Here is a 24765-nt window from a genome sequence, read left to right on the forward strand (position 1 = left end):
GACAGTAGTAACTTTCTGAAAGGGCTTGCCATCCAGAAAAGAGAAAAATGAACACGGATGTTTTTAACTTCCTGTGGGATGTCATGCACTGAGTACACTGCCTACGAGCACGTTACGAGAAATAAGTGAGCAGGCAGCCAGGAGGATGTATAGTTCCATCAGAATGCAAGTAAAAATTGATTAGCTCTGTGTAGAGTATTACACCTGCAATTGCCTACTGCAAGTTCTGTGGATCAAAATTAAATATATTTCCAGGAATCAAATATCACATAGTTCTTCATTATTAAATGATTATTTAAAAATAACGGTGACTCCATAGTGCCACTGCATTATTACTGGGTATACTCCTGACAACTTATTTTTAGAGAGTTGCCTGCTGGCTTTTTGTGTTTTTTTTTTTAATTATTATTTGCTTGTTTCTTTTTTAGAGTAAATGCTTTTCATCTGCCACACAGTGCAGAGTTGTTTTAAGGCACACGGGTACAGGTTTCTTGAAAATATTTTTATGTAAATTTTCCGTCCTAGGGTGGTAACACTGAAATACTTTGCTCACTGTTTACTTAATATAACATAACTGGGATTTTTTCTTTTTTTTAATCTGTTTTAGCAAACGAGAATGAATGATTTGCACTGCCTGAATTTAGACACTTGGACCTGGTCTGGAAGGTAAGTTTCTCTCTCCAATGATTAAAGTTGAACGTAGCAAATTGAAACACACAGTTAAATAGTTCCAGTGTTAATTTTGTAGTTTTTCCAAGAGGAGAATGGGAGTTTGGGGGACAATTACAACAGCTGTTACATTGTGATTTTAATTTAATTTGATAGGGGTTGCTACACTTGTTCTGTTCTGCACCAAATCACTGTTAATGCTATTTTGAGCACAGCATGTAGTGATTTAACATCCTCATTTCCAAGAAGGGTACGTTTATCCGTATGGAATTCTAGTTTTGTTGTCTTTCTGAATACTGTTTTTTCCTATATCTGTCTTTGGCTCTCTGTGGTTGAGATTGAGGGAAGTAATTTTTTTTTTTCCATCTTGAGCATCTAAAACTTTTTTTAATTAGGTAAAATAAATCACCTACATATTTCAGTTTGAAACAAAATGAGGTATTAGCGTGCATTTTTAAATACTATGCTATACTTTGTATACTATATGTATAGAGACAGTGGTTATATTGTTAGCTGGTAGGCAAACCAGGAGATCAGCAGGTGATAACCACTCTTCTGTTCCTCCTTGCAAGGTAACCTAATGGTAATCTCAAAAAATGCCATAAACTACAACTTTGCAACTTTGTGTAAATACTGATACTGCTCCAGAGCTTTATGTGCTTCATGCACCTATGATGGGCACCTCTATTCATCTGTGACTTGCTGATCCAATCAAGCATGTTCCTCTGCCCTCTGAAATGAGAGCAAAACCAGCGTGTAGATACAGTCCTCCATCCATTCCTTCTTCCTGATGATGGACAGCAGGACAAGGAATTCTCACAGTGACCTTTCAAAAAAACTTCTCCTTGGAGACTTCTTTAATCAGCACTTAAGATAACTGAACAGTTTAACTGACCATTTTCCTCTGTTGGTTGTTTTAAAATGAATAGTATTTTGCCTAGGTGGCATCACTATCACTTTTAGATTGTGAACTTTGCCTCCAGGTAGATTGATTATTCCAGTTATTGGATTATTGTTGCACAAGCAGTTGCTGTTTGACTTACATTTTATTGCTTTAAAAAGGGAAAGCTGTGACAGTGAGTGGCAAGTCAGTAAGAGGAACTTCAAGCCCTTAAGGAAGGGGGTCATAGTTGTAGTTCTGAGTCCAAGTTGGTCATCTTAAAGTTCCTATCTATTTTACTTGGCATGCTAATTTCCAAGTTTTAAAGACTTTTCTGTTCATTGCCTCAGTACAACAGAATGATTTTACGTACAAATACACATACATATTCTCAGACTGAGGATGGTAATACTAAATGTAACCATTCATTTAAACTTCAACTTGTTGCAATACCCAATGATGTCTATACTGTGATCCAGAAGTAGCTCAGAGGACTGACCTGTGATTTAGTATAGTCTCTGATAATTTTAAATTTAGGACACTGCTGCAGAGAGTCTTTGCAGAGTGTCTGCACCATGCATATTTATTCATATCTAGAAGGGTAGCTGATCAAAAGCTGGTCTTGTAGAAAGCCTTTGCTCTTCCTTTGGTATCTGATCTTACAGAAGGCTGAAAAATGTAATTCAGACTACCACAAATGGAAGAATTTATATTAGCCACAATCATCTGCAAATCAAAAAAAAAAGGGTGCTAGCCTAATGCAAGACAATGTTCTCTTCAAATAATTATAGCTAGAAATATATTGTCTATTATGGTACGATCATCTCATATTACCAGTCTACCTGTCAGCATGCACAATAGCTCTAAATATATTTAATCTCCTAATTATGAGAGGAGCAAAAATTCAGTGTGTCTTTCGGGAACTATCAAAATAGTATTCACATTTTAACTCCATTTTGCAGGCTGTCTTGGCACAAATTGCTTGGAAAATGATTTCTGGATAAATACTTCCATTCAAGGAGTCACTGATGGTGGCTGTATTAGAAATTAGGAACGTCTCCAATCTAAAGAACATGGTCCCAGAAGTTCCACCATTCTACACAATGTAGAATAAGACAAACAGGGTGGCATTTTTTTCTCTTCTGTCTTTTAACCTATGAGATTAGGTATTGAGTGTGAAATAAACCAAATTGCCCCGTATCCTTTGAGCGCCAGCAGTTGTTATGAATGGTTCTAATCAGGCAATCTGTTTCCAGCTAAAAACTGTCTCAAAAGCCCAGTGGGGAAATTCCTTCAGACTTTCTTGCCATCAGTGTGAGTATTTTCAGCTCTAGGTGTTTCCTGCAGCTGTCCTTTCCTTTCTTACGCTATCGCTTCATATTCCTCTGCTCTAATGACAAACAAAATTGGGCAAGCTGCAACCTTTCTGATCTTGATAACAGAGTTACCTAAGACATTCTGCAGCCTCAGAGAGATTGCTTTCTGGCTGCCCACGTGAATTATCATCAAATGAGGGTCAGGCGTTTAATACAGATTAAGAAGTTTGGCTGTCTGAATGCTGCAGGTGTTTGAACTTCTACTGTAAAGTACAGATCTCCCAGCGAGGAGGAGCTGGTTTGAACAGTTCAACATTCACTTGTTGAATATCCTCTCTGGAAAATTCCAGATGTAATGGTGCCTTTATTTAAAGCCTTGTGGCTTTTCATTAGCTGATATGCTGTCATGATCCATCATACACTTCTTGCACCAGACTGTTTCACCAACCAGTCATACTGGGTTTTCTTTCCTATTTAACTCTGTACAGGTTTCTTAAGAAATTGCATCATATTAATTTACCAATCCAGGTATATGTTCCAGCACGGGATTGCAATAATAGTCTTCTTTTACCATAGTATTCATTGTTAAGCTTCTTTGAAAATACCCTTGCATTACTCAGATACAGCTTTGACTTGCCACTGTTATCAACCAGCACAAGTAAGGTGGCTCAGAGCTGAGGTCTGACCTTCCCTGGAGTTAACAGGCTCTACAGAAAAGGTTGAGGAAATGACCCCAAGTTGCCACCACCTGTCTGTGGGTTTGTCAACAAACCTCCTGAAATTCATTTCCAAATCTTAACTGCTATGCAGAAGAAGAAACGTTAAACGTGAGTAACTGGAAGGGATTTTTTTACAGGCTGCTGTTGAAGTAAAGGCCTTTAAATGGATGTCTTTAGAGGTAAAACATTTTTACTTGAAGAGTAACTTAGCTTATACTGTCCCTTACCACTAGCACTGGACGATACCAGGGTGCCACTTGAATATGATTCTGAATATATCCAGTGTTGAAATTGTCAGGTAGGGGTGGAGTAGGGGAAGACCTCTGCAGCTACTCAGAGCTTACTTCATCTCCCCTGAGCTCCACCAACCTGTTACTGAAAATGTTCAGTGTTATGATGCTTCTATTACCATGATAATTTTTTTGTATCAGTAGCATGGAAAATGCAAATGCTACCACTTATCAGTATCTGGTACGTATTTTTCTAACCATCAAAGCTTGTTGGATCTCAGCACAGCCTGCCTCTTCTGCAGATTTTAGAAGTATCTTATATGAGAGTTGTACGAAGCAGGCACTTAAATAAATGTTGTCAACTTGGCTCCAACTTCAATGCCAAATTTAGTAGGACAGTTTTGCAATCACTGTTTAATTAGCTATGATTCTTCAGTCTTTGCTTCCAGATGGAGAACTGCTCAACAGTCAGCAGTAGTGAAATGCCTCTAACTGCAGATGCCTGCATTACTCAGCCTAGGCTTCCTCTGTGCTCAGATAGAGAAATAGGCACTTCTTGGGCATCAGACAACTGCTGCCAAGGTAGACATCTGAAAAAAGCCACAAGTTGTGCTCTTCAAGAAACTGTTTCTCTTCATTGATTATAAAGGAAATGAAGATTATTGTCTCTATGCTGTATTCGCAGTATAGATTGAGCACACATCTGTGTAAATTACATTAACCCCTCTTCAGCAAAGTGGAAAAAAGACACGTAACCAGTTCTTGGAAATACAATCTGTGTGGACTGTTGCAGAGTGCCCTCTTTTGCACTGTGGACAGTCCAGCTAAGAGTCTGACCCTAGTGCAGAGCTGACTGGTGTTTGTAGCTGCTCTTTTCATTATCTTTCCAAAATCAGGACATGGAGAGTATGTGGTTGCCGAGATTGTGTGTGTCTAAGTTTAGATACCTTTACAATAGAAGTGCCTTTTTGCTTAGATCAAGATATTAGGTGGTCTGATGCCCTCTGGAGGTCCGTAGCTCTCTCTGCTGACTCTTGGAATCCACCTGAGGCAACTGTACGCCAAAGCGCCTAGACTAAGATGATGTGAATTCAGGCCACCCACTATAGGTAATCCCTAATGTTCAGCTTCTTTATCCAGATTCTTAGCTCAAGTATTTAGAATCATAGAATTAGCTAGGTTGGAAAAGACCTACAAGATCATCCAGTCCAACCATCCACCTACCACCAATAACCCCACTAAACCAGGTCTCTCAACGCTGTATCTCAATGTTTCTTGAACACCTCCAGGGACGGTGACTCCACCACCTCCCTAGGCAGCCCATTCCAGCGCCTGACCACTCTTTCAGAAAAGAAGTATTTCCTAATGTCCAGCCTAAATCTCCCCTGGCGCAACTTGAAGCCATTCCCCCTAGTCCTGTCACTAGTTACAAGAGAGAAGAGACGACCCCCAGCTCACTACAACCTCCCTTCAGGTAGTTACAGAGAGCGATGAGGTCTCCCCTGAGCCTCCTCTTCTCCAGACTGAACAATCCCAGCTCCCTCAGCCGCTCCTCATAAGCCCTGTGCTCCAGACCCCTCACCAGCTTCGTTGCCCTCCTCTGAACACGCTCCAGGGCCTCAATGTCTCTCTTGCAGTGAGGGGCCCAAAACTGGACACAGTACTCGAGGTGGGGCCTCACCAGGGCTGAGTACAGAGGGACAATGACTTCCCTGCTCCTTCTGGCAACACTGTTCCTGATACAAGCCAGGATACAGCTAAAATGAAATACCTAGATAAAATCTGGAAGAACGTTATTTTTGTAATGTGACCAGAATTTTAGAATAAAAAACCTACCTCTGTTTTGAACTTAAAAATTTCACTTTTTACTCATTTTTTTTCCCTCAAAGTTTGAGTGGCCCACCATAATGTGAAAAGGTACGATGATGGAAGAGAGATGGTACACTTTGGTTAAGATGCAAAGGCACAATCCTTGCACCATTTAAAATTATTTTCTTAGGAATTGAAAGATTGTAATTCCGCAGGATCCCGTTTTAAATACCTACGTGTGCTGTGCAGGTTATTTGAATATATTGTCCTTCCTTTGCTGTTCTGAGTGCTTTCAGTTGTTTGTCACTTAGTGGCCCCAGTAATGTTAAGAAAAGAAACAAAACAACAATCTCTGCTTTTCTCCTTACCTCTGATATTTATGTAACTGTTCAGAGGACAGTCACCACAAGGAAATAGTTGCTTTAGATTTGAACACTGCTCTTGAGGGGAAACTCAGATTGGTGACGTGCAGCTTTTTCACTGGGAAAATATTCAAGTTGTCCTACGACAGACTGAATTAACTATTAAATTTCCTGTCAGATTCATTTTCAGCATTGTTTGAAAAATGGCTTTTTGTTTATTTGTTTCATCAAGAATTAGTATCAGTGGAGAGAAACCAAAGGATCGATCATGGCACACCCTTACTCCGATAGGAGATGACAGACTCTTTCTTTTTGGTGGACTGAGTTCTGATAATGTTCCTTTAAGTAAGTAATTTCAAGATTATAATTTGATTGTATACTTCAGTACTAACGAAATATATTGTCGTATTTGTTGTCTTTCTTAAACTAGAGTTAAATCTTCTTACAGAGTTTTCATGATGCTTGAGTATTTCTCTTGCCATCTTGCTTTTTAAAGAAATATAGGTGCACTGCAGTGATAACATATGATAATAAATCTTTAAGCAAACTGTCCATGATCTAAAAGAAACACAAGTTTCACGCATTCAGGTGTGAGCAGGGGGTAATTTTTTATCTCAGTATGAATTGCAGTAAGAAGATACAAATAACACGTTGATGTAATGCATGTTCTCAGATGAATCACAGCTACAAAACATGAAATAGGAAGGAAGGTAGCTTCCATATACTGTGTTCCTTTTCTAGAAAGAGCAACTTTTCTAGAGAAGACAATCTTCTCATGACAGAATATGAAAACAGCTCTGAGTCTCACAGATATATTCCATTGGGAGGGGATGCTTTTCAGAAGGGTGTTGACCTGCTTTCGTAAAAATGTCGACCTGCTTTTTCAATATAACGAAAAGAATAGAAAAAAAAACAGTTTATTTTAATTCCAGATTTCAGTGCAGCATGCTTCTGGTAAGTGAATGGTTAGGTTAAATTACAGAGATTGAAACAGTGCTAGTTCATGCAGGAATGATGTTTCTGCTATCTTAATGTAACATCCTCATGGAACACAGAGCTTTTTGTATAAATGAAAGGGAAGGTAATAATCTTGTCCCAAGAAAAACTGTAATATTTGTTCTTATTCACAGGTGATGGCTGGATTCATAGCATTACAACAAACGGATGGAAACAACTTACTCACCTGCCTAAGAGCAGGCCTAGGTATACAAAAATAAATCACGTTTGCTGAAATTTAGACATTTCAAATTAAGGCATTCTGAATTAATCGTCAGTATTTTTATACTACATTATACAAGAATATTTTACAAGTATCTTGCAAAAAATGAATGCAGTGTGATTGAATGGCTTGCACTATTTCCTTATGCTCCTTCATAGCAGATAAGGCATTGCTTTGTGTTTGTTACAGTTGAATTATGATGCTTATTTGCGTTAAAATATTTTTCATACTTATTAACCTTTTGATACAAGAAAATGTATATTGTTTAACTTCTGAGGAAGCAGAATTATACAAGTTAGTTAATGGAGACACATTTTGAGAAACATGGGGAAGACAGCAGCTTAAAATGCTGCCGGACCTTTTGGGGTCCAAAAGAATTATAAATAGCTCTTGTTTGTTTTGTTTTTTCTGTGAGCAGAAGCAACTAATCATGATCACAGTTTTGCAAAGCTGGCTTGAGTACTAAACAACAACAACTGTATTTAAGCAGCACAATCAAGGCCTGTAGAGTTTTTTTTAGCTTTGAGAACTTAACTGACAATCAAAAAAACCTAGCTCTAGGATGTGTGGCTATACTGTCTCTTTCAGACTTTGTTCCCTTTTCCTCTCAAGTTTAACACTACAGAAAAAGATGATTTCTGGCTATTTTACCCTATTCTAGGTTACTTTTAAAATATAACAGTGTTAGACCAAGTTTTCTGCTTTCTTATATTTAAAACTGTTTCAAGCCTAAATAAAATCATACCTTAGCTTCACAGAGTATTTTCTGTCTTTTTACAGTCAGTGAACTGGTACGTGAAAACTGGAGACTGCCTTAAATAACTGAGCACATTAACATGTTCCTTGACTGCTAATAGTCTTCCTATTTGGTTCTTTACACCAATGGTCTCCTAAAAGTTAACTGCTGAAGTGCCCTTGTGTAATGAAGTTTTTGGTGCATTATGAAAAGGGACTGGGAAGGGGCAGGATGTGCTCTTTCTACGAGCAGTGGGCCAGGGACCTGCAGCTCAGCCTTTACTCTGCAGTTAAGCTGGAATAACATTGGTACCAAATGTGGTGCTGGCACTTGACTCTTGAGCCCCAAGGGGCTTACAGGCAGCTCAGTAGCAGATCCCATACTGGGCTGCAAAGCTTCCCTGTCACCTGGCTGTGCTGGCAGAGGCTGCTGAGTGAGCCACCTGCCTTGCTGCTGTGAAAGCATCAAAAAAGAGCAACTGAGACAGCCACTGCTCGCTGTGCTGTGCGCGCAGCCCTGGCCCTCCTGAGAGAATGGAGCCCTCTGAATGGAGAATGGCTCCCATCTGATGACAGTCTCAGAGTTCCCTCCAGTTCAGATGTGTCTTGTTACTCTCTATTGCCTTCAGATTTTGGTGTACAGTTTGGTAGGCTGAGGACAGTTGCCCTTCATTGATTTAAATCTTTAATGAAGTAAATGACAGTCCACCACCACTTTGTTAAAGGAAGATATTTCAATAACATTTTTCAAGAAGTCTTGCAAACAGATAAAAGAAACCACACCAAAGCCTGTCTATATATTGAATTAGTCTGAACGAGTTGCTCACATATCTTTAACAGTAGGACTTAAAATGTTCTGGCATTAATACTTATGTATGGTCTTAGGTTATAAGTTTCTCTTACAATACACTGTGTACCATGCATGTGTTAGTATATTTTCCTGGTGCTTCTGCAAAGTTGTTTCTCTCATTAAATTCTCTAAAGAGCTATTCCTTTAGTTTAATTCAACCTCCTTTTTCTGATAAATTGTCTCCTGATTCTGTATTGGTAGAAAAGAATATATTTTCTTCTGTCCATAAATTGTGCTTTAGAAAATGTTTTGCATGCCAGGTTAATTAACAAATTGTATGTTTAATTCATAAATTCCTCATGTTTGCATTACCGTGTAATTCTGTTTCTCTAGGTAGAAGAGCTATGTAAAAGGTTACATGAATTCAGCTTCTGTGTAATGTAAATAACATGCTTTATTAGAATGTTTAGGTGCTAAGTTAGAGCAGCTGTGAGAGGACATAAACTCTGTCAGTCTGTAGAAAAATGCATCAGGTTGCAAGATAGGATGGCAACAAGGTGAAGGCAGGAAAGGCTTCCCAGTGTTCTTCGGTGATGAAGTCCAGGCCAGAGTTTCCCTAAGGCAGATAAGGCAGAGACAGATCTATCCACAGGTATGAGGAAGAGAAAAGGTGGGACACAGTTTAGCCTAAGGAGAACGGTGAATAATTATTGAAATGAATGGAGTAAGATGGTGAGAATGTTTATTTTTGCACAAAAGTTCTAGCTGTATGTGTTATTTTGGTTAAGTAAATGGAAGGGGCCAGAGCTCTGTGGCGATAATCATCCTGTGCTAGTTACTTCAGTGGTGATACACCAGGAGAAAAGCCACAGATTTTGATCTGCTAGCAATAAAAAGTAAATCTGGCAAGGTGTAGCTACTGAAGTAGCAGAATCATTGTTATGGCAAGATTATATAAGGGGTTTTTTTTTGCTGTTGTTTTTTATACCATCTGTTTTTATATATACAATACAAATTACTCGTGGTCACGGTGAAAGTAATTGATGCACAGAAAATGACCCCCACGAGTCACTGGGGTAAGCACAGAAGCGATACTGAAAATCTGTGCCGTGAAGCTCTCACCCTGCTGTTCAGGGATAAGAGTCAGTACTAAAAACCCTGCAATTTTAAAGCAAATACAATTATAGTTATGGATTAAAGAAACAGGATCAAGGCTGTTTTGGTGAAAGCTTGCTTTCTAAAAATTTTCCACTGCAACTTTGTGTTGAACCACTGACACATAAGACAAAGTATATATAACTACAATACAGATAAGTCGTGCCAAAAATGTATTGGTCTGTATGAAATGTAATCATTCACCAAAATTCTCATGAGGATAGTCACATTGCTCTCTCCTTTTCTATTGTTCAATAATTGAATAATAATGTAATATTCCAAGGGATCGGTTTCATTTTGAAAACCTTTTTGATGATGTCTTTGTCTTGGGTTTTCTAAAAAGTAGGGGTTACGTTGCAGTACTCTGCATGTGCATCTGCCTCTCTTCCCCATATATGTTTGGAATCAGTTGACCCATTTGAGTAATATTTGACAAAGCAGAAGCCTCCAAGGTTCTTCCCAGAGCATTACCCTGTGCAAATAAATGGTCAAACAGAAAAGAAGGGCTCGTAACGGGCCTCGCTCCCGTGGGGCTTCGTGCTTACTAGCAAAGAAAGTCTTCCTGAAGACACAAATGATAAAGAACCGGCTTTGTGGTTTCTCCAGCTCACAGCACGAGTTGCAAAATTAATAATTTCAAGTTCTGAAATTCTCCGGGGGAAGTGGTGTGAGAAGAATGAGACTTGAAGGCTCACGGCGCACAAGCGGTGCGATCACGGGATTGAGCAAAGGCGGCCTTCCCATTGTAATTAAAAGGAACTTAGGTCCTCCTAACAGAAGAGTTGTGAAAAGAAACTTAAATATGAGGAATGTAGGAAAGTATGTGAGGTAGTTAATATGCAGATGTATTGCTTTCCTGAAACCCTTAAAAATACTTAACTTTTAGAATTGTTTTGCTGATAACGCAGGGCTGCTGCTTGTTACTTGCTCACTAATCCTGTTTACAATGTTATTTCTAGACTGTGGCATACAGCCTGCCTTGGAAAAGAAGGAGAAGTGATGGTGTTTGGTGGAAGCAAAGACGACTTGCACTTCATGGACACAGTCAGTAAACTGCATAATCCCAGCACTCTAATAATTAAATACAATTGAACTAAAATGAAGCTAATACAGTTGCTGATATGTTTGGGTTCATTCGTAGTAGATGCTGTTGTGAGGATGTGACCTTAGGTGTTCCTGGGAAGTAATTTAGGAGGGGTTTTTCTGACCTTTGTTAGGCTCATGAAAGAGTCTACTATTCAGATTCTTCCTAAGTAATTATTTAAGTATCTGTAATTTAAAACTCCGGGTGTAGTAATAAGCATTATATCGATCTAGAAAACAGCAGCATTTCTGAGCAAAGCTCTTTATCATTCTCACGCGTGTTTTCTTTCTCTCGCTCAGGGCCACTGCAGTGACTTGCTGATATTTCAGACACAGCCCTACTCGCTTCTCAGGTGAGCTGAGGCTGCGGGCACCGCGCATTCTGGTGACATCGCTCTGGCGCTGTTTTCACCCAGAGGTTTGAATTTAATCCTACGTAGGCAGGTCAACTATAACATCACTCTCTCGATAAACCTCTGAAACATGCAGGGGATGATAACCCATGGCAGTTTAAATACCAGTGGTGTCTAATGCTCTGTCTCCCGACTGTGCATGCACAACACGTGTACCAACCAGCACAGCAAGCTTTTACTCAATGCCACCTCTCTGACTTCGGGTTATAGACAACCTCCCTCAATCTTCCTTTTTTTTTTTTCTCCCACCTCTTCTTCAGGTTGTGCCTTGACTGCATCGGTAAAAACGCGGCCCTATTGCAAGATCACATCCCTTGCTTGCCATCCAAACTCCTGCAGCAGGTGCTGAAGAAGATCACCTTCTGGGCTGCAGTGAGCCACCGGCAGGAGAGGAAGGCGGAAACGGAGCGGCAGTGCCAGCTGAGCACCACCTGAACAGCACCCACAGAACCGCTCAGCGCTCCGGGTTCTGCACCGCGTCCGGCAAAGCCTTTTGTTAGGGAACTTTACTAATGCTACAGAACAGCAGTACGTTCAGCTGAGTTTCTAAGTGAAGTTTGACAACGTGGAAATCCTTCTCACGGAAAACGTTTGTTTTCCGCGCCATAGGAAACGGAGAAAAATTTAATTTGTATGTATTGTTAACTTCTACTGTTGTGGTCTTAATGAGGCAGCCCGTACAACTTGTTCTTTTTGAAGGTGACATGCCATCAAATGTTTTCAGTTGACCAAAACGTGGCTTAAGTCAAAAATCTTCCCGCACACGAGCCTTAGCGCGCCGGCCTGTCTGAAAAGCGAGCGGGACGCTGCCCTGGGGAGAGCCACGCGTGGCAAACACCACCGACCCCAGCACCCTGCCACATGGCAGCCGGCCCCAGGGCAGAGCCCAGCGCTGCACCCAGGGTGGGAGTGGATGAGCTGCAGCGGAGCCTGGACGGACACACACCCAGCAGGGCGCGGTGCGGCACACGGCTTTACGCTGCTGCTGCTGTCAGCATCGAGTCCTTTCGGAGATAGGTTGTCCGATGTACTTGGAACGTGTCGAGTTTCTATTTAATTGTTGTTTAAAAAAAAAAAAAACCGTTTATTTATTGTTCAGAGAAGAGCGTCTGTAGTACTCGCTATTTTTCTGTTTCGGATACTTAGTTAACAGGAGCACATTAAAATTTTATAGAGTTGAAGAGCGACCCGTTTGCACTGCTTTGTGACGGTGTTACGGTGAAACCCGCACCTTCCCCAGCGCGCCCGAGCTCTCGCACGTGGCCGCGCACCTGCCCTCCTCCCCCGAGCGCGGCGCCGCGCGGTCCCTCCCCCTTCAGCCGGGCGGAGCTGCGCATGCGCGGCGCGGCCGGAAGTGCGGCCCCGGCTGTTGTTGGTGCTGCGCGGGGCCCGCGGAGGTGAGCGGGGGTGCGGCCGGGAGCGCGGGCTGAGCCGTGAGGGCGCTCTGCCTCAGCCCCGCGCTGAGGGGAGGCGGTGCCCCCGCGGAGGAAGGAGCTGGCGCGGTGCGGGCCTCGGGAATCGCCTGGGCTTGTGAGGGGTCGCTCGGTGGGGGGGGAGGCGGTTCGGGTTGCGGTGGGTGTCAGCCCGCTAGCTGTGGCTGTACCGTGGCCTCGTGACAGACCTTTTCCCTGCCCGCTCGCACGGAGCCGCTGCTCGCTCCCCCCGGCTTGCCTCAGCCCTCGCTCTGCCCGCAGGCTCCGGCAGGTGACAGGCCCGAGGCCCGGGGGTGGCACCTCCCCAGTGACCAGCTGGTGCGGCCCTGGGGCTCCTCCCGGGCCCTGTCGCTAGATTTGGGCCTTCTCTCCGTGGAGTAATGCGGAGAGGGGCTCTGCCTTGTTCTGCGATGTAGGTGAGGTCCTGCACCGAGCAGCACTTGGATGGTTTTGGGGGCAGGAGGCTTAGCTTTGGAGGCCCAAAATGATGACTCCACCGCCTCCCTGGGCAGCCTGTTCCAGCGCCTGAGCACTCATTCTGAGAAAAATTTTTTCCCAATATCCAACCTGACCCTCGCCTGACACAACTTGAGGCCATCACCTCTCATCCTGTTACCATTACCTGGGAGCAGAGGCCGGCCCCCATCTCACCACCACCTCCTGTCAGGGAGGTAGAGAGAGCGAGGTCTCCCCTGAGCTCCTCTTCTCCAGACTCAGCAGTCCCTGTTCCCTCAGCTGCTCCCCATAAGACGTGTGCTCCAGACCCCTCACAGCTCTGTTCCCCTTCTGAAACTTTCTTGAGTGATGGCAAAGCTTCTTCCACTGAAGCATCATTTTGAAAGACAACAGCGTGCGGTTTATCATCTTTTTTTTTTTTTCCTCTGGTTGTTTACCCTGATGATTTTCACAACTGTTACGTTATTCTATGCATGTAGCACCAGATCAAAATGGCTGACGATAACGAAGACCTGCAGGCAGATGAAGAGCTCCCGGCTCCAGCTGAGGACAGCTTTGAGCAGCTGGAGAACGACAGCCCTGCGGAGCGCAGCGGGCACGTGGCGGTCACCGATGGGCACTGCATGTACGTCTGGGGAGGATACAAGGTACACTCCACTCTATGCTACCCCACCTGTCACCCATAGTGCTGGTAATTACGTGCCATTTGTTTGGAAGTGGCTCTGGAAAGTTATCCCTCCTCTGAAAAAGAAAAGCTCCGGTTAAAAAGGTAGAACATATGATCTGCTGTGGAACGCACGCCCTGCAAAGTGGTGCTTTTCGTTACAGCGTCGTCAGCACAACTGTATGTTGCATGTTACCCATCACAATTTGGTTATTTGGCATGTTGGGCTGTGCGCATGGCGAGTGGAACCGAACCATTCTACGGTTTTGACAGGAATGAAAATTGATCCTTTTTCATTTGACAGCAGATTCAGTAGGTGAATTGTAGCTCAAGACAAAGCTTTGGTGTCTTGCCATCCCTGGAGGTGCCTGAGCTGGGGGTCAGCCAGCCCACAGCAGGGGTGGGGCTGGGGGCTGCGTGGTCCCTTCCAACCCAGCCATGCTGTGGTTCTGTGATTATTCTGCTGGTGTCATGGGGATGTGGGAATTACGAAGAACACTTTGGCTCCTTTGTGCACCCTAGCTATCCTGCCTGGCGTATGAATGCGAGGTTTAGCTTCTGTGTATCCCAGCCTGTGGCCTGCAGGGAGTTTGTCCTGTCCCCAGCAGAAATGGTAGTGAGCTCTTAACTGCTCTGTGCAGATGGGAGGTGTTGGGGGTGCAGCAGGCACTGCTGCTGCTGTTTTTGCAGGTTAGATCTCTGAGGGGTTGTAAACATTCAGAGCAGCCTGTAATTCAAGCTTCCTTTTTCTTTTCTGTTCTGTTCTGCAGAATGCCCAAGTGAGGGGATTTTATGACTTCTATCTGCCCAGAGATGAAATATGGATCTACAACATGGAAACTGGAAGATGGTACAGTAAATCCCAAACTTAATATTTTTTGCTTTATGGAAAAAAAAGTCTTAAATTGGTACAATGACCATGCTGAGGGTCTGTCTGTCTATCTATGAGGACAGAGAGAGAAATCCCTGGCTTTTTTATTCCCACCTATCCTACTGTTGCATGCATGTGTATGGCAAATGTCAGCAGCAGCGTGAGGTGTTGTGGGATTTCTGGTGTAGGATGCAACACCTGAGCACTGAATTTGTACCACGTGTTGTTGAAGACAGCATTGTGGGTACCTTCTGTGTTCTATTTCTTGTCCTTTACGTTAAGTATTTATGCTGCCAAGGAAACTGCTGTGTCTGCTAAGACCAGTAGGGGCTTGGAAGTTGTGTGGTACTGCATGCCCAAAGGCACAGGAGAAGGGAACGCACTGCTCTGATGCTGTAGCTGGCTGGGGCCGTGTGCTGTGAAGCCCGGTCTCGGTGCTTTGGAGAAAATGCAACTTCAGCACTCCTTGCAGTTGTCAGAGTGGTTTGGGACAGCCCTGAGCATGGAGTGGAAGCTTATCTTTGTGATCACGGTGTTTACAAACATTAAAGAAAAACAGGAGCAAAATAAAACCCGCAGTTTAGACAGGTGCAGCCTTTTTGCCTGGGGATCTTCCGGGGTATGGAATGGGAAAAGCACCCTGAACTCCTGCACTGGGCAGACAGGATTCCTCCCCCAGAAAACACGTGGTAATTAAGCTGCCTTTTCCCCACCCCACCTCCCCATCGTGCCTGCCTGGTGTTGTAAACTGTTCAGCCTGCGTGGGTTTGAAAAACTCGAAACTGAGCGCTGCGCAGCGACCCGTCAGGATTAAAAACATAACGGTGGTGGCATGGAACTTCACTCCAGGCAAAATCGTTAGTGTTTGTTTTGATCAAATGTAATATTTGAATCTGTGCCCGTAGGAAGAAGAGTAAAACAGAGGGAGATGTTCCACCCTCCATGTCTGGAAGTTGTGCTGTGTGTGTAGACAGAGTGGTGTACCTGTTTGGAGGACACCATGCACGTGGCAACACAAACAAGGTCAGTAATTGAGTAAACCCTTTCTCACAAATAAGTTTCTCATCGTTAGCTTTTGGTCCCATTCTGCATAGAGGTGGACTTTGCAGTTAATTAAAATTGATCCCTAGCGAGAAATGTATCACCTTAGCAAATCACAGAAGCATTTTCTTCTGAATCGCTGGACAGATTGGATCTCGTTTCAGAGCTTAAATGTTAATAATGGGATCCTGAACGTGGATCCAGGTGCTGTGTCCTCCATGGCTTCTGCAGCACGATATCTTCACCTACTGGCAAGCAGATAACAGCCTTCTCGCCCTGTCAGCAGCTTCCTCAGTTGCAAACTAATTGAAGCCATGTTCTTTTTGTGCTTGCCTGAGAGATTTTGACTAACAAAATACGGTGTTTACCACATGAATTTATTTATTTTTTCTCATTCAGGTGATTAGCTGGCACTCTTATCCATTCAGCATATTAGTTCTCTGCAGCAGGTCAGATAATCTGTTTTCCCAACTTGAGGTTAGCCTCCAGCTCTGCACCATTGCTCTCTGGTGGCTTTCCAGCACAGAGAAGCACCGTGACCTGTTACTTGTTTGGGTGGCACTTGCTCTGGAGCAGCTCAGCCTATAAATTGTATGGCACTGGTGCTTCCAAGTTTGCTTCTTTTGAACGATGGAAATTTCCAGAGATCTCTGAACTAATACCAGGGGGTGATTTGCAAACGCTTTAAAAACGCTTTTTGGAATTATTCTTCTAAGTTACCAGACAATAGCTCCGTTGTGCTCACCTTCATTTGGTCCCATTGCAGCTTCTGGGTGGTCCCACTCAATGTGCATGGTCCTGTTGCTTTTGTGGAAGGATGTTTGGGGCCTGAGTCTGCAAAAAGACGAGGATCTTCGGATCCATAGTTGGTTCCACACGTTGTCAGTGCTCTGTGCAGGGAGGGAGAGAACTCGTGTAGTGCTTCTGTACCAATACGTGCTAATTACAAGTTGTTATTGTTGCAGCAGTCAGACTTAAGATTTAAGCTAACTGTTTGGGTAAAAGAAATCTTTTTATTTTCTACAGTTCTACATGTTAAATTCCAGATCCACGGACAAAGTGCTGCAGTGGGTCAGAGTAGAGTGTCAGGGGGTCCCCCCTTCATCAAAGGACAAACTTGGCGTGTGGGTTTACAAAAACAAGTAAGGCTCCAGCAACAAAGTCAGCACAGCTGTCCCTGCGTGTGTGTGTGCTTTCCATCACTCCCAGCCCTGTCCTTGTTGTGTCTCTTTGTTTGAACAAGAGCTGCAGCAGGACTTCTTGCCTGCAGTGCAAACATACTCCGGGAAGACGTGGGATTTGTTCCCCAGCCTTTTAAATCTGCTCTGTCCTTAGCTGTTGCTAAATGAAAAACCTAACTCCCAGTCTGGGTATGTGTAAGCTGCAAAGTATCCATGTGAGTCACAATCCAAAACGTGGGCTCCTTACAGGCAAATCTTCCAGGTGCCTTCTCAGTCTGTTGTGCTGAAGATGGGTTGCTTCTATCAGCGTCATCCTTGGCAAGCGCAGCTGGAATTATTCTTCAGAGAAGCCTGCTCTGGGATTCCTGTTACACACAAAGTGCAATCTGTCAGTCATATCTCAGGGAACAGCTCGTGTGCCTTTGATGGTTTGAGAGCAGGAGAGTGGGAAGCCATTTTAATAAAGAAATGTGCATGGCTTTTTCAGCAATGCACCTTCTTAATCCTGCCTGTTTTGTGCTGGTTGCACAAAACAAGGGACGCATTGGATGATCTGCTGTGAATGTTATCTGATCTAATGTGTTGGGATAGTGTCCCAGAGATGCATTGCAAACGTTAGAAATGTGAGGAAGACACGGGGGAGGTGTTGCAGCCAGCTGAGCTGATGTGCAAAACGTGGCTGTTGCCTTGCAGCCTCCTCTCCTGTCCAGCCAGCGTGGTGCTTGTCCCCAGAGCAGGATTGCTGCAGCCTTCAGGTGCTGGCAATAGGCTGAGGAAGGCCCCTGCTGCGGGTTTCCTGCTTCATGAGCTTGCAGTGTCACAGCTCTCGGAGGCTGAGGGGGGGGAGCAAAGCACTCAGGGGAAGGCAGGGGCTGCTGGTTGCCTCACTGGGCTCAGGGCTGGCTTCTCAGGGGGTGCCTGGCTTTCAGAGAGCAGGGCCCCACTGTGTTCTGCCTGTGGTTGTTGATGCTTTTCCTTACAGAACCTCACCTGAACAGCGAAGGCAACCTCTGCCTGCTGGCACAGCTGGCCTGGCTGCATTGTCTCTGGCTCTGCTGGATCAGAGGAGATTAAGGATGTGTGGTATTCCTCGTGCTTGGGCCACGCTTGGTCACTTTGGTGTATAATGGCGTGGGTGCCTGTGCTGCTTTGTGTGTTCTGTGGGGAGCAAGCTCTCTGCTAACAGCATTTGCTGTGGGATTCACTGCAGAGACAAGGAACGCTTGCAGAGTGCCCATGGTGTTACTTTCCAGATTCCAGGCATAGAGAGAGAGTTCACTGGTAGAAGAATCGCAGGACTCGAGCTGTGGCAGTTTTTTGGCTGTATAGGTTGTTCTCTGTTACTTCATTAAGACTTTCTGGCAGGAGTGCAGGCCCCCGTGCAAAGCAGGCACTCGAGCTCTCCCTTTCAGCCCTCTCCTCTCTGGTGACTTCTCTCTTCTCACCCACACGCTGTGTGCATTCCCTTGGCTTCCTGCAGGACTCTCTGTGAATATTTGGGGACTGGGAAAAATGAGCAGCACGCTTGGAAAGGGTGAAGGCAGAAAGCTTCAGGAGCAGGCAGCCATAGTTCTGTGTGGGAGCCCTGATAAGGAAAGCTGGAGCGCAGGGAGCAGGCAGCAGGCCTGGCAGCTTTGCTTTTGGAACAGCAGCAAAGCTGGGCAGCCTGGGGCCTGGGAAACACCTACAGAGGGATTTGTGTGGGTGGGAGGGTCGGTTAGGTAACAAACTGGGCCCCACACCTGGAAAACTTGCACTGTTGATGTATTGGAAATAATGAAGTCAGAGGTGCTTCCCTGACTTGAGTCTGAGCCCAGCCTTCACAGAGCTTTAAATTTGTAGCGAGGAATGTGATCACATTTCTGACGCTGCTTGTTGCATGTTTTGTTTCAGGCTGATCTTTTTTGGAGGCTATGGTTATTTTCCTGAAGGGAAACAACGAGGAACTTTTGAATTTGATGAAACCTCTTTTTGGGTAAGCAAACTTTTCCCACCTTGAAGTAATTTCTGTTGACACCTAATATTTCATCAGTGCCTACTAAAACTTGCTTCTTCATGAATATTTTTAAAGAATTCAGGACTTCCTAGAGGGTGGAATGACCACGTGCATGTTCTGGACACTGAAACATTTACTTGGAGCCAGCCCATAACTACGGTAATTACTGTTCTTACATTGCTTAAAGTTACAGCTCTTCAGAAACGTGTGCCATATCTCTTCTAGCAGCCTGTGAAATCAAACACGACTCTGCCAGGCCTGGCTTCACTGCTTTAATTTAAGTTGGAATAGGTTACTGATGAAAGAAATTCTTCCTAATGTCCACGCCTCCCCCCGGTGCAACTTGAGACCGGTACCAAATGCTGATTTATACTGTTTACCTGCCTCCTCCCTCCTCTCCAAAAACAAGAAGCCTGCCTGTTCTTTGCCCTTTCTCTCTTCATCATTTTTCCCACTGAGCTGCTTTCTTTCATGCTTCAGTGGCATGGTTCTTAAGGGGAGCTCAGGGAAACAGAGTGCGTGGTTTCCTGTGAGCATGGCAGCTCACTGTGTGTCACTGGGCTGCTGGATCCTTGTCAAAACAAAATGCTCTGCAATTGCAAATAGGCCCCATTCGAAGTGTCCCAGCAGCATTCAGGAGCAGGCAGATGGAGTGAGGCTGCCACAGAATTGGCAAGAAATTAAATTTGAGATAAGTAACTCCGTGCTCAAATTACTGAGGATTTGCTTTGTCTTAATACCTGTGGATCTCAAATATTTCATGGTAGCTCGAGAAAAATCCTTGCTGATGTTCATTACATCATTACCTTGTTTACAGTCTGAGGCCTTCTGTGGGTGTCTGAGCCCTTTTCTAAAAGCAGAATTTATACCTGAGTGTAAGATGGGAAAAAAAGTCCAATTTTTAAGGAGTTTTCAGGTCTTCTACCCAGCAGAAAAAGCACATTTCTGCCCCCAGAATGACTTTTCACTCCCTACTCCTTGGTGACCTTAAGTCTGACTGTAGCCAGCCAAAGAGACGAGGGGCTGAGCTGCTTTGTGGAGCTGGGATGTCTTGCTGACCGCAGGGCCTTCCTGTTGGAATGAGGTTTTCTTGCTTTTCTTAATGTATCTCCTAAACTTCCCTTCTTATTTCACGTTTTCTTTTCCCAGGGCAAGACTCCATCGCCACGAGCAGCTCACGCGTGTGCTACAGTGGGGAACAGAGGCTTCGTGTTCGGGGGCAGATACAGAGTAAGTCACAGCCCCACCGAGTGCTGTGCTACCAGCACCCGGCCACAGCGCTTCAGCCACGCTCTGCTTTGTTGCAGGAGTCCCGAATGAACGATCTTTACTATCTGAATTTGGATACGTGGGAGTGGAATGAAATGTAGGTACTAAAACTCCGGTTCTTTGGTGTGGGAAGCAATGTAAAGGTGCCGTCTTTATTCACTTCTAATCAATCCAGTGAAGCTTAGTGAACTCCTGTAGGTGAGCAGACACAAGCAGGGTTATCTGCCTGGGTTTTGCTGTCAGCGTTTTTCAAGTCCTCACGGGAGCAAAACTCTTTCACTTTAGACACAGTAAAAACTTGCTCTTGGGTCGTGACGTTTGCACAGGATGAAGGTGCATAGTTCAAAGACCTGAAAAATAAGGAGCAGAAAAGAACAGCGCTGTCTTCCTGTAGCACGTGGGTGGTTAATGGTGCTTTGCTCTCCTTGACACACAGCATGCCGCAAGGCGTCTGCCCGGTCGGCCGCTCCTGGCATTCTCTCACACCCATTTCCTCAGATCATCTCTTTCTCTTTGGAGGATTCACCACTGACAAGCAGCCATTAAGTAAGTCATTCCGAAAGGGTTCTGTCTTGGCTTCGTGTTCTTAAAGAGGAGCCTGAGCTGCTGCCCAGTCACCACGCGCTCTTTGTACGTTCCTTCCAGTCCTGTGATCCAGCTCCTTATGGCCAGCAGCTGAGTGGACAGAGTAGGAGTCACCGTGTGTGTGCAGCCACTGCTATTTACAGAGCTCGGGCTGCTCTAAAAACGTATCCCATGCAGACTGCAATTAGTGAGAGCTTTGCAGTTCTGTCTTTCCTCCCATAAAGAGCTGTTTGCACATAGGCAGCCCAAAGCTTCAGAGGGTTCGTCCTGACAAACTTGATTTATTTAAGAACAAAGACGCATTGTATTGTACAGGAGTCCGTGTTTACTGCAGCAGACATGAACTAAAAGAATCCTTTTGTAATTGGGGTTTTGCTTGTTCTCAGGTGATGCTTGGATTTATTGTATCAGCAAGAACGAGTGGGTGCAGTTCGAGCATAACTACTCTGAAAAACCCAGGTACGGTGCGTGCTTTCATGGAAACTTAGCAAAGGAAAAAGAGTGAGGGGGGCTCTTTGTGTTGGCAGTGAGAGGACACGCGTTCCTCCTCACACTGCTTGTCTCTCCAACAACACAACACCTCGTGTTAGTGGTTCCTGCCCCAGAAACCCCAATGTGTGGCATCCACACACAACACGCCAGATGAACAGCGCTGCACCCGGGGTGGGAGGCAGCGTGTAGCTCAGTGCTTGCTTTGTGAGGCTGCAGGAAACAGGGATTTGGGGCTGGATGCCTGAAGGGGACCCTGAGCTGTGCGTGCCAGCACAGGAGCTGCCTGGAGCCCGTGTGTCCCTGCTGTGCCACAAACACGTGCTGTTCTCAGCGTCCTTGCTCAGGGTTGGCCCCGTGCTCACCCAGGCTGTTTTTGTGCTCTGTGAAGACCTACTGAGTAAATTAGAGGTGATGACCAGCAATTTTAAAAGCATTAAAACAATCGTGATGCACGCATACGGCGTCATAAACACCGTGCCACGTGAGCTGTGAGCCATCGTGCCTGGGGAAGAGCGTTGGGTTGGTTGGGGGTCAGCGAGTTACAGCAGCGGTGCTTCCCAGTCTGCACCCTGGGCCTTGCTGCTGGCAGAGGAGAGGAGGGGTCTGACTTTCAAGGCTGAGCTGCTGCCCCACAGGCTCCCATTGCATTGGTCAGCACTGCAGGATAGCGTTGGGAAGGCAGACCTGCGTGGGTTAGCTTGAAATACAAACCCCAAACGTGGCTTTCTGGGTGGGGTGGTGGTGTTGAATGGCTGCCTTCTGTTTGCAGGCTGTGGCACACCGCTTGTGCGAGCGAAGAGGGAGAGGTGATCGTCTTTGGGGGCTGTGCCAACAACCTGCTGGCCCATTCTAAAGCTGTAAGTTTATCCCGAGCTTTGCTTTCCTTCCTGCACTGCCAGCAGGAGCTGCTTAATTCCTTAGCAGTGCAGCAAGCACAGTGCTGTGGTGCAGGACTGGCAGACGCATAAACAAAACTGTAAGGGGGAATGTTGTGCTGCTTTTCTAGAACAGGTCATTATTCACTGTTTATGTGGCTTGTTCCCTCGCGGCGGTGTTGCACGTGGAGCTCTCATCTCCTGGCTCCTGCTTTAGCTTTAGCCAGTGCTTCTCACCAGGTGTGTTCAGGGGGCCCCTCCCAAAGCAGTTTCTTCACTGTGGTGTCCTGCTGAGGGCACAGAGGGGGTTTCTTTAGCCAGGACAGGGAGTATTATGGTCTGTAAAGTCCCCACGTGGCTGGAAAGTGACTGGGAGCAAGCGTGGCTGCACATTTTAATGTAAGAACCAGTGGGTGTCAGGAGGAACAGGCAAGTGGCAAACAAGAGTGGTGCAACACAGACATGTCAGCCTTAAAAACAACGATAAAAAACAGTGACTGCTGAGCCTGACACTGGCCTGGAAGCTGTGCTGCAGTGCCCACAGGGGCTGCTGCTGTTCCCTTTGCTGGGCTGGGTGCTGGCTGGGCAGAGCAGGACCCGGGGCACTGATCCACCTGCAGTTCCCTTTGTGCTAAGTGCGGACACGGCGGGGTTTGCTGAGCAGTTCTGAGTCCAGCTCACGTGCTGCCTTTGTGGCTCATGTGAACTCCAGCCCCCAGTGCTGTGCTGTGTCTGCCTTCCTCCCCGGGGTCCCTCTGAGCTCTGGCTGGTTTGGTTCTGCTGCTGTGATGGGATCCACACAAACTGATTCGCTCTCTCTCTCTCTCTCCCTCCCACGTGCAGGCTCACAGTAATGAAATACTCGTGTTTTCTCTACAACCACGATCTCTTGTAAGGTAAGACAGCGAGGCTTCAACACTAAGCTGTTGTGTCCCCTTCTAAAGCAACTGGTGCAGGCTTAGTGCCAGTCTACAACACTCGCAAACATTCCTTCCTCTAAAGAGAGCTGAAACAACAGCAGCTGAGTATGGGAACAGAGGAGTAGGCACGTGGCTGCAGAGATAAGCACAACTAGTTGTAAATGATTATTAGCTCACCTTGCAGGACACCCAATCCACACTAACAGCAGCCCTGCGTTCCTCTCCCCCAGGCTGTGCCTCGAAGCAGTCATTTGCTTTAAGGAGATGTTGGCCAGCTCCTGGAATTGCCTCCCCAAGCACTTGCTGCACAGCGTCAATCAGAGGTTTGGAAGCAACAACACCTCGGGCTCCTGAGCCCTCGGCGCTGGCAGCTCTGAGCGGTGCATGGATGATCAGTTCTAAGGTGTAATAATTAATTGTACCACGTGTGGCAGACATGAAACCTGTATAGATGAAGTAGCTGTACTGTAGGTAGTTGCTTCCTGCCTTGAAGTTGCATGTGAATGGCCTAGAGAAAACCTATTTTTGTGTAAAGATGTTTGCAATAAATGTATTTAATGCAAGTGGAGGTGGAGGCCGTGCTTCAGCCAAACCTAGGCGTGGGTTTGTCCACGGTGAAGTACTTGTGAGGGCCAACCCCGAGCCAAAGGAGGGGTGGAAAGAACTGTGTGTGGAAGCCCAGCTGGTGCTGGGGGTGGCAGTGGCTGCAGGAGATGCAGAGGCACCATGGATACAGGAAGGAGGAGCGCTGCTTTAGTTGAGGCTGAAGAGTGCTGGGGTGGCCGAGTGCTGGTTTAGTCCACGCTGCTCAGGAGCTGCTCAATGTAACTTTGCCACAAACATTTAAGGTTGGAGAAATGGGATTTGAGAAGTGGACATGACCCGAGTTGCTCAACTGCTGTAAACCTTCAGCTGTTAAAGCACCATGACTCTGCTTGGTTTTAGCTTGGTTTATGAAACTCTTTTATGTTGTGGAACCTCAATTGTGAACCTTAGGTAGCAGATTTTCTGCCCTGAGCAGTGTAACCGAGCGTGCCTGAGCCCATGGTCAGCTGCCAGGAACCTGCAGAGCCCTGAGCAGCCTGAGGCACAGAGGAGCTCAGCCTGGGGGCACGGCCCAGCAGGGGACAGCTGTGGGGAAGGGGTTACAACTTGTTTAGTGAAAAAAGTCAATAAACAACTGACTTCAAGGACAGAACAACTCCTGCATTGTAGCGTGTACCTCATTTTGTTTACAAGCTTTAGCTGGGGCTTCTAGGAGTGCTCAGGGTGGTGCACAGTTTCAGACCTCGGGGCTGCACTGATGAGCAGCTGCACTTGGACTCTTGAGCCTGCTCTGCTGTGCAGCAGTGAGTTACACAGCACAGGGTCATAGTGCTGGGAGCTGGGGAAGCACGGGAGCTGGGATTTTTAGCTCCTGGCCTATCTCCATGCTGTGTTTTGGGGACAATAACTGTCTTTTCTCAAGCAAAGCATTCTGCACTGAAACATTCCCGCCAGGAGCTCTGGCCCCCGTGCAGGGGAAGGAGGCAGGTTAGGCAGAAACAGCACATCTCAGCTTGTGCCGCAGGAAATCAGGGCACGCCTAAGCCCAGAGAAGTG

At 45.6% G+C, this 24765-nt stretch overlaps 2 protein-coding genes across 4 annotated transcripts in view; both read left to right on the forward strand.

The window, feature by feature from the left end:
* Positions 1 to 12561, forward strand: part of KLHDC1 (kelch domain containing 1) — a 29234-nt gene extending 16673 nt beyond the window's left edge. For both annotated transcript variants that reach the window (XM_021403938.1, XM_021403939.1), the window contains exons 8-13: positions 608 to 666; positions 6218 to 6330; positions 7116 to 7188; positions 10844 to 10928; positions 11268 to 11320; positions 11641 to 12561. In XM_021403938.1, the coding sequence (XP_021259613.1) occupies positions 608 to 666; positions 6218 to 6330; positions 7116 to 7188; positions 10844 to 10928; positions 11268 to 11320; positions 11641 to 11815 (558 nt within the window). In that variant the 3' untranslated portion in view covers positions 11816 to 12561. The remainder of the gene's footprint in view (positions 1 to 607; positions 667 to 6217; positions 6331 to 7115; positions 7189 to 10843; positions 10929 to 11267; positions 11321 to 11640) is intronic.
* KLHDC2 (kelch domain containing 2) lies at positions 12665 to 24364 on the forward strand. 2 transcript variants are annotated; one of them, XM_021403936.1, is made up of 14 exons: positions 12665 to 12777; positions 13749 to 13916; positions 14704 to 14783; positions 15710 to 15827; positions 16872 to 16987; positions 18920 to 19001; positions 19098 to 19181; positions 20172 to 20252; positions 20330 to 20388; positions 20728 to 20837; positions 21263 to 21335; positions 22138 to 22225; positions 23087 to 23139; positions 23394 to 24364. In XM_021403936.1, the coding sequence occupies exons 2-14, from the start codon at positions 13761 to 13763 to the stop codon at positions 23515 to 23517; spliced, it is 1224 nt and encodes a 407-aa protein (XP_021259611.1). In that variant the 5' UTR covers positions 12665 to 12777; positions 13749 to 13760; the 3' UTR covers positions 23518 to 24364. The 2 variants fall into 2 exon arrangements, with proteins under 2 accessions (XP_021259611.1, XP_021259612.1); XM_021403937.1 differs by having other exon boundaries at positions 12739 to 12882.

This window comes from Numida meleagris, chromosome 6 (genome assembly GCF_002078875.1).
Source record: "Numida meleagris isolate 19003 breed g44 Domestic line chromosome 6, NumMel1.0, whole genome shotgun sequence".
Lineage (NCBI taxonomy): Eukaryota > Metazoa > Chordata > Aves > Galliformes > Numididae > Numida > Numida meleagris.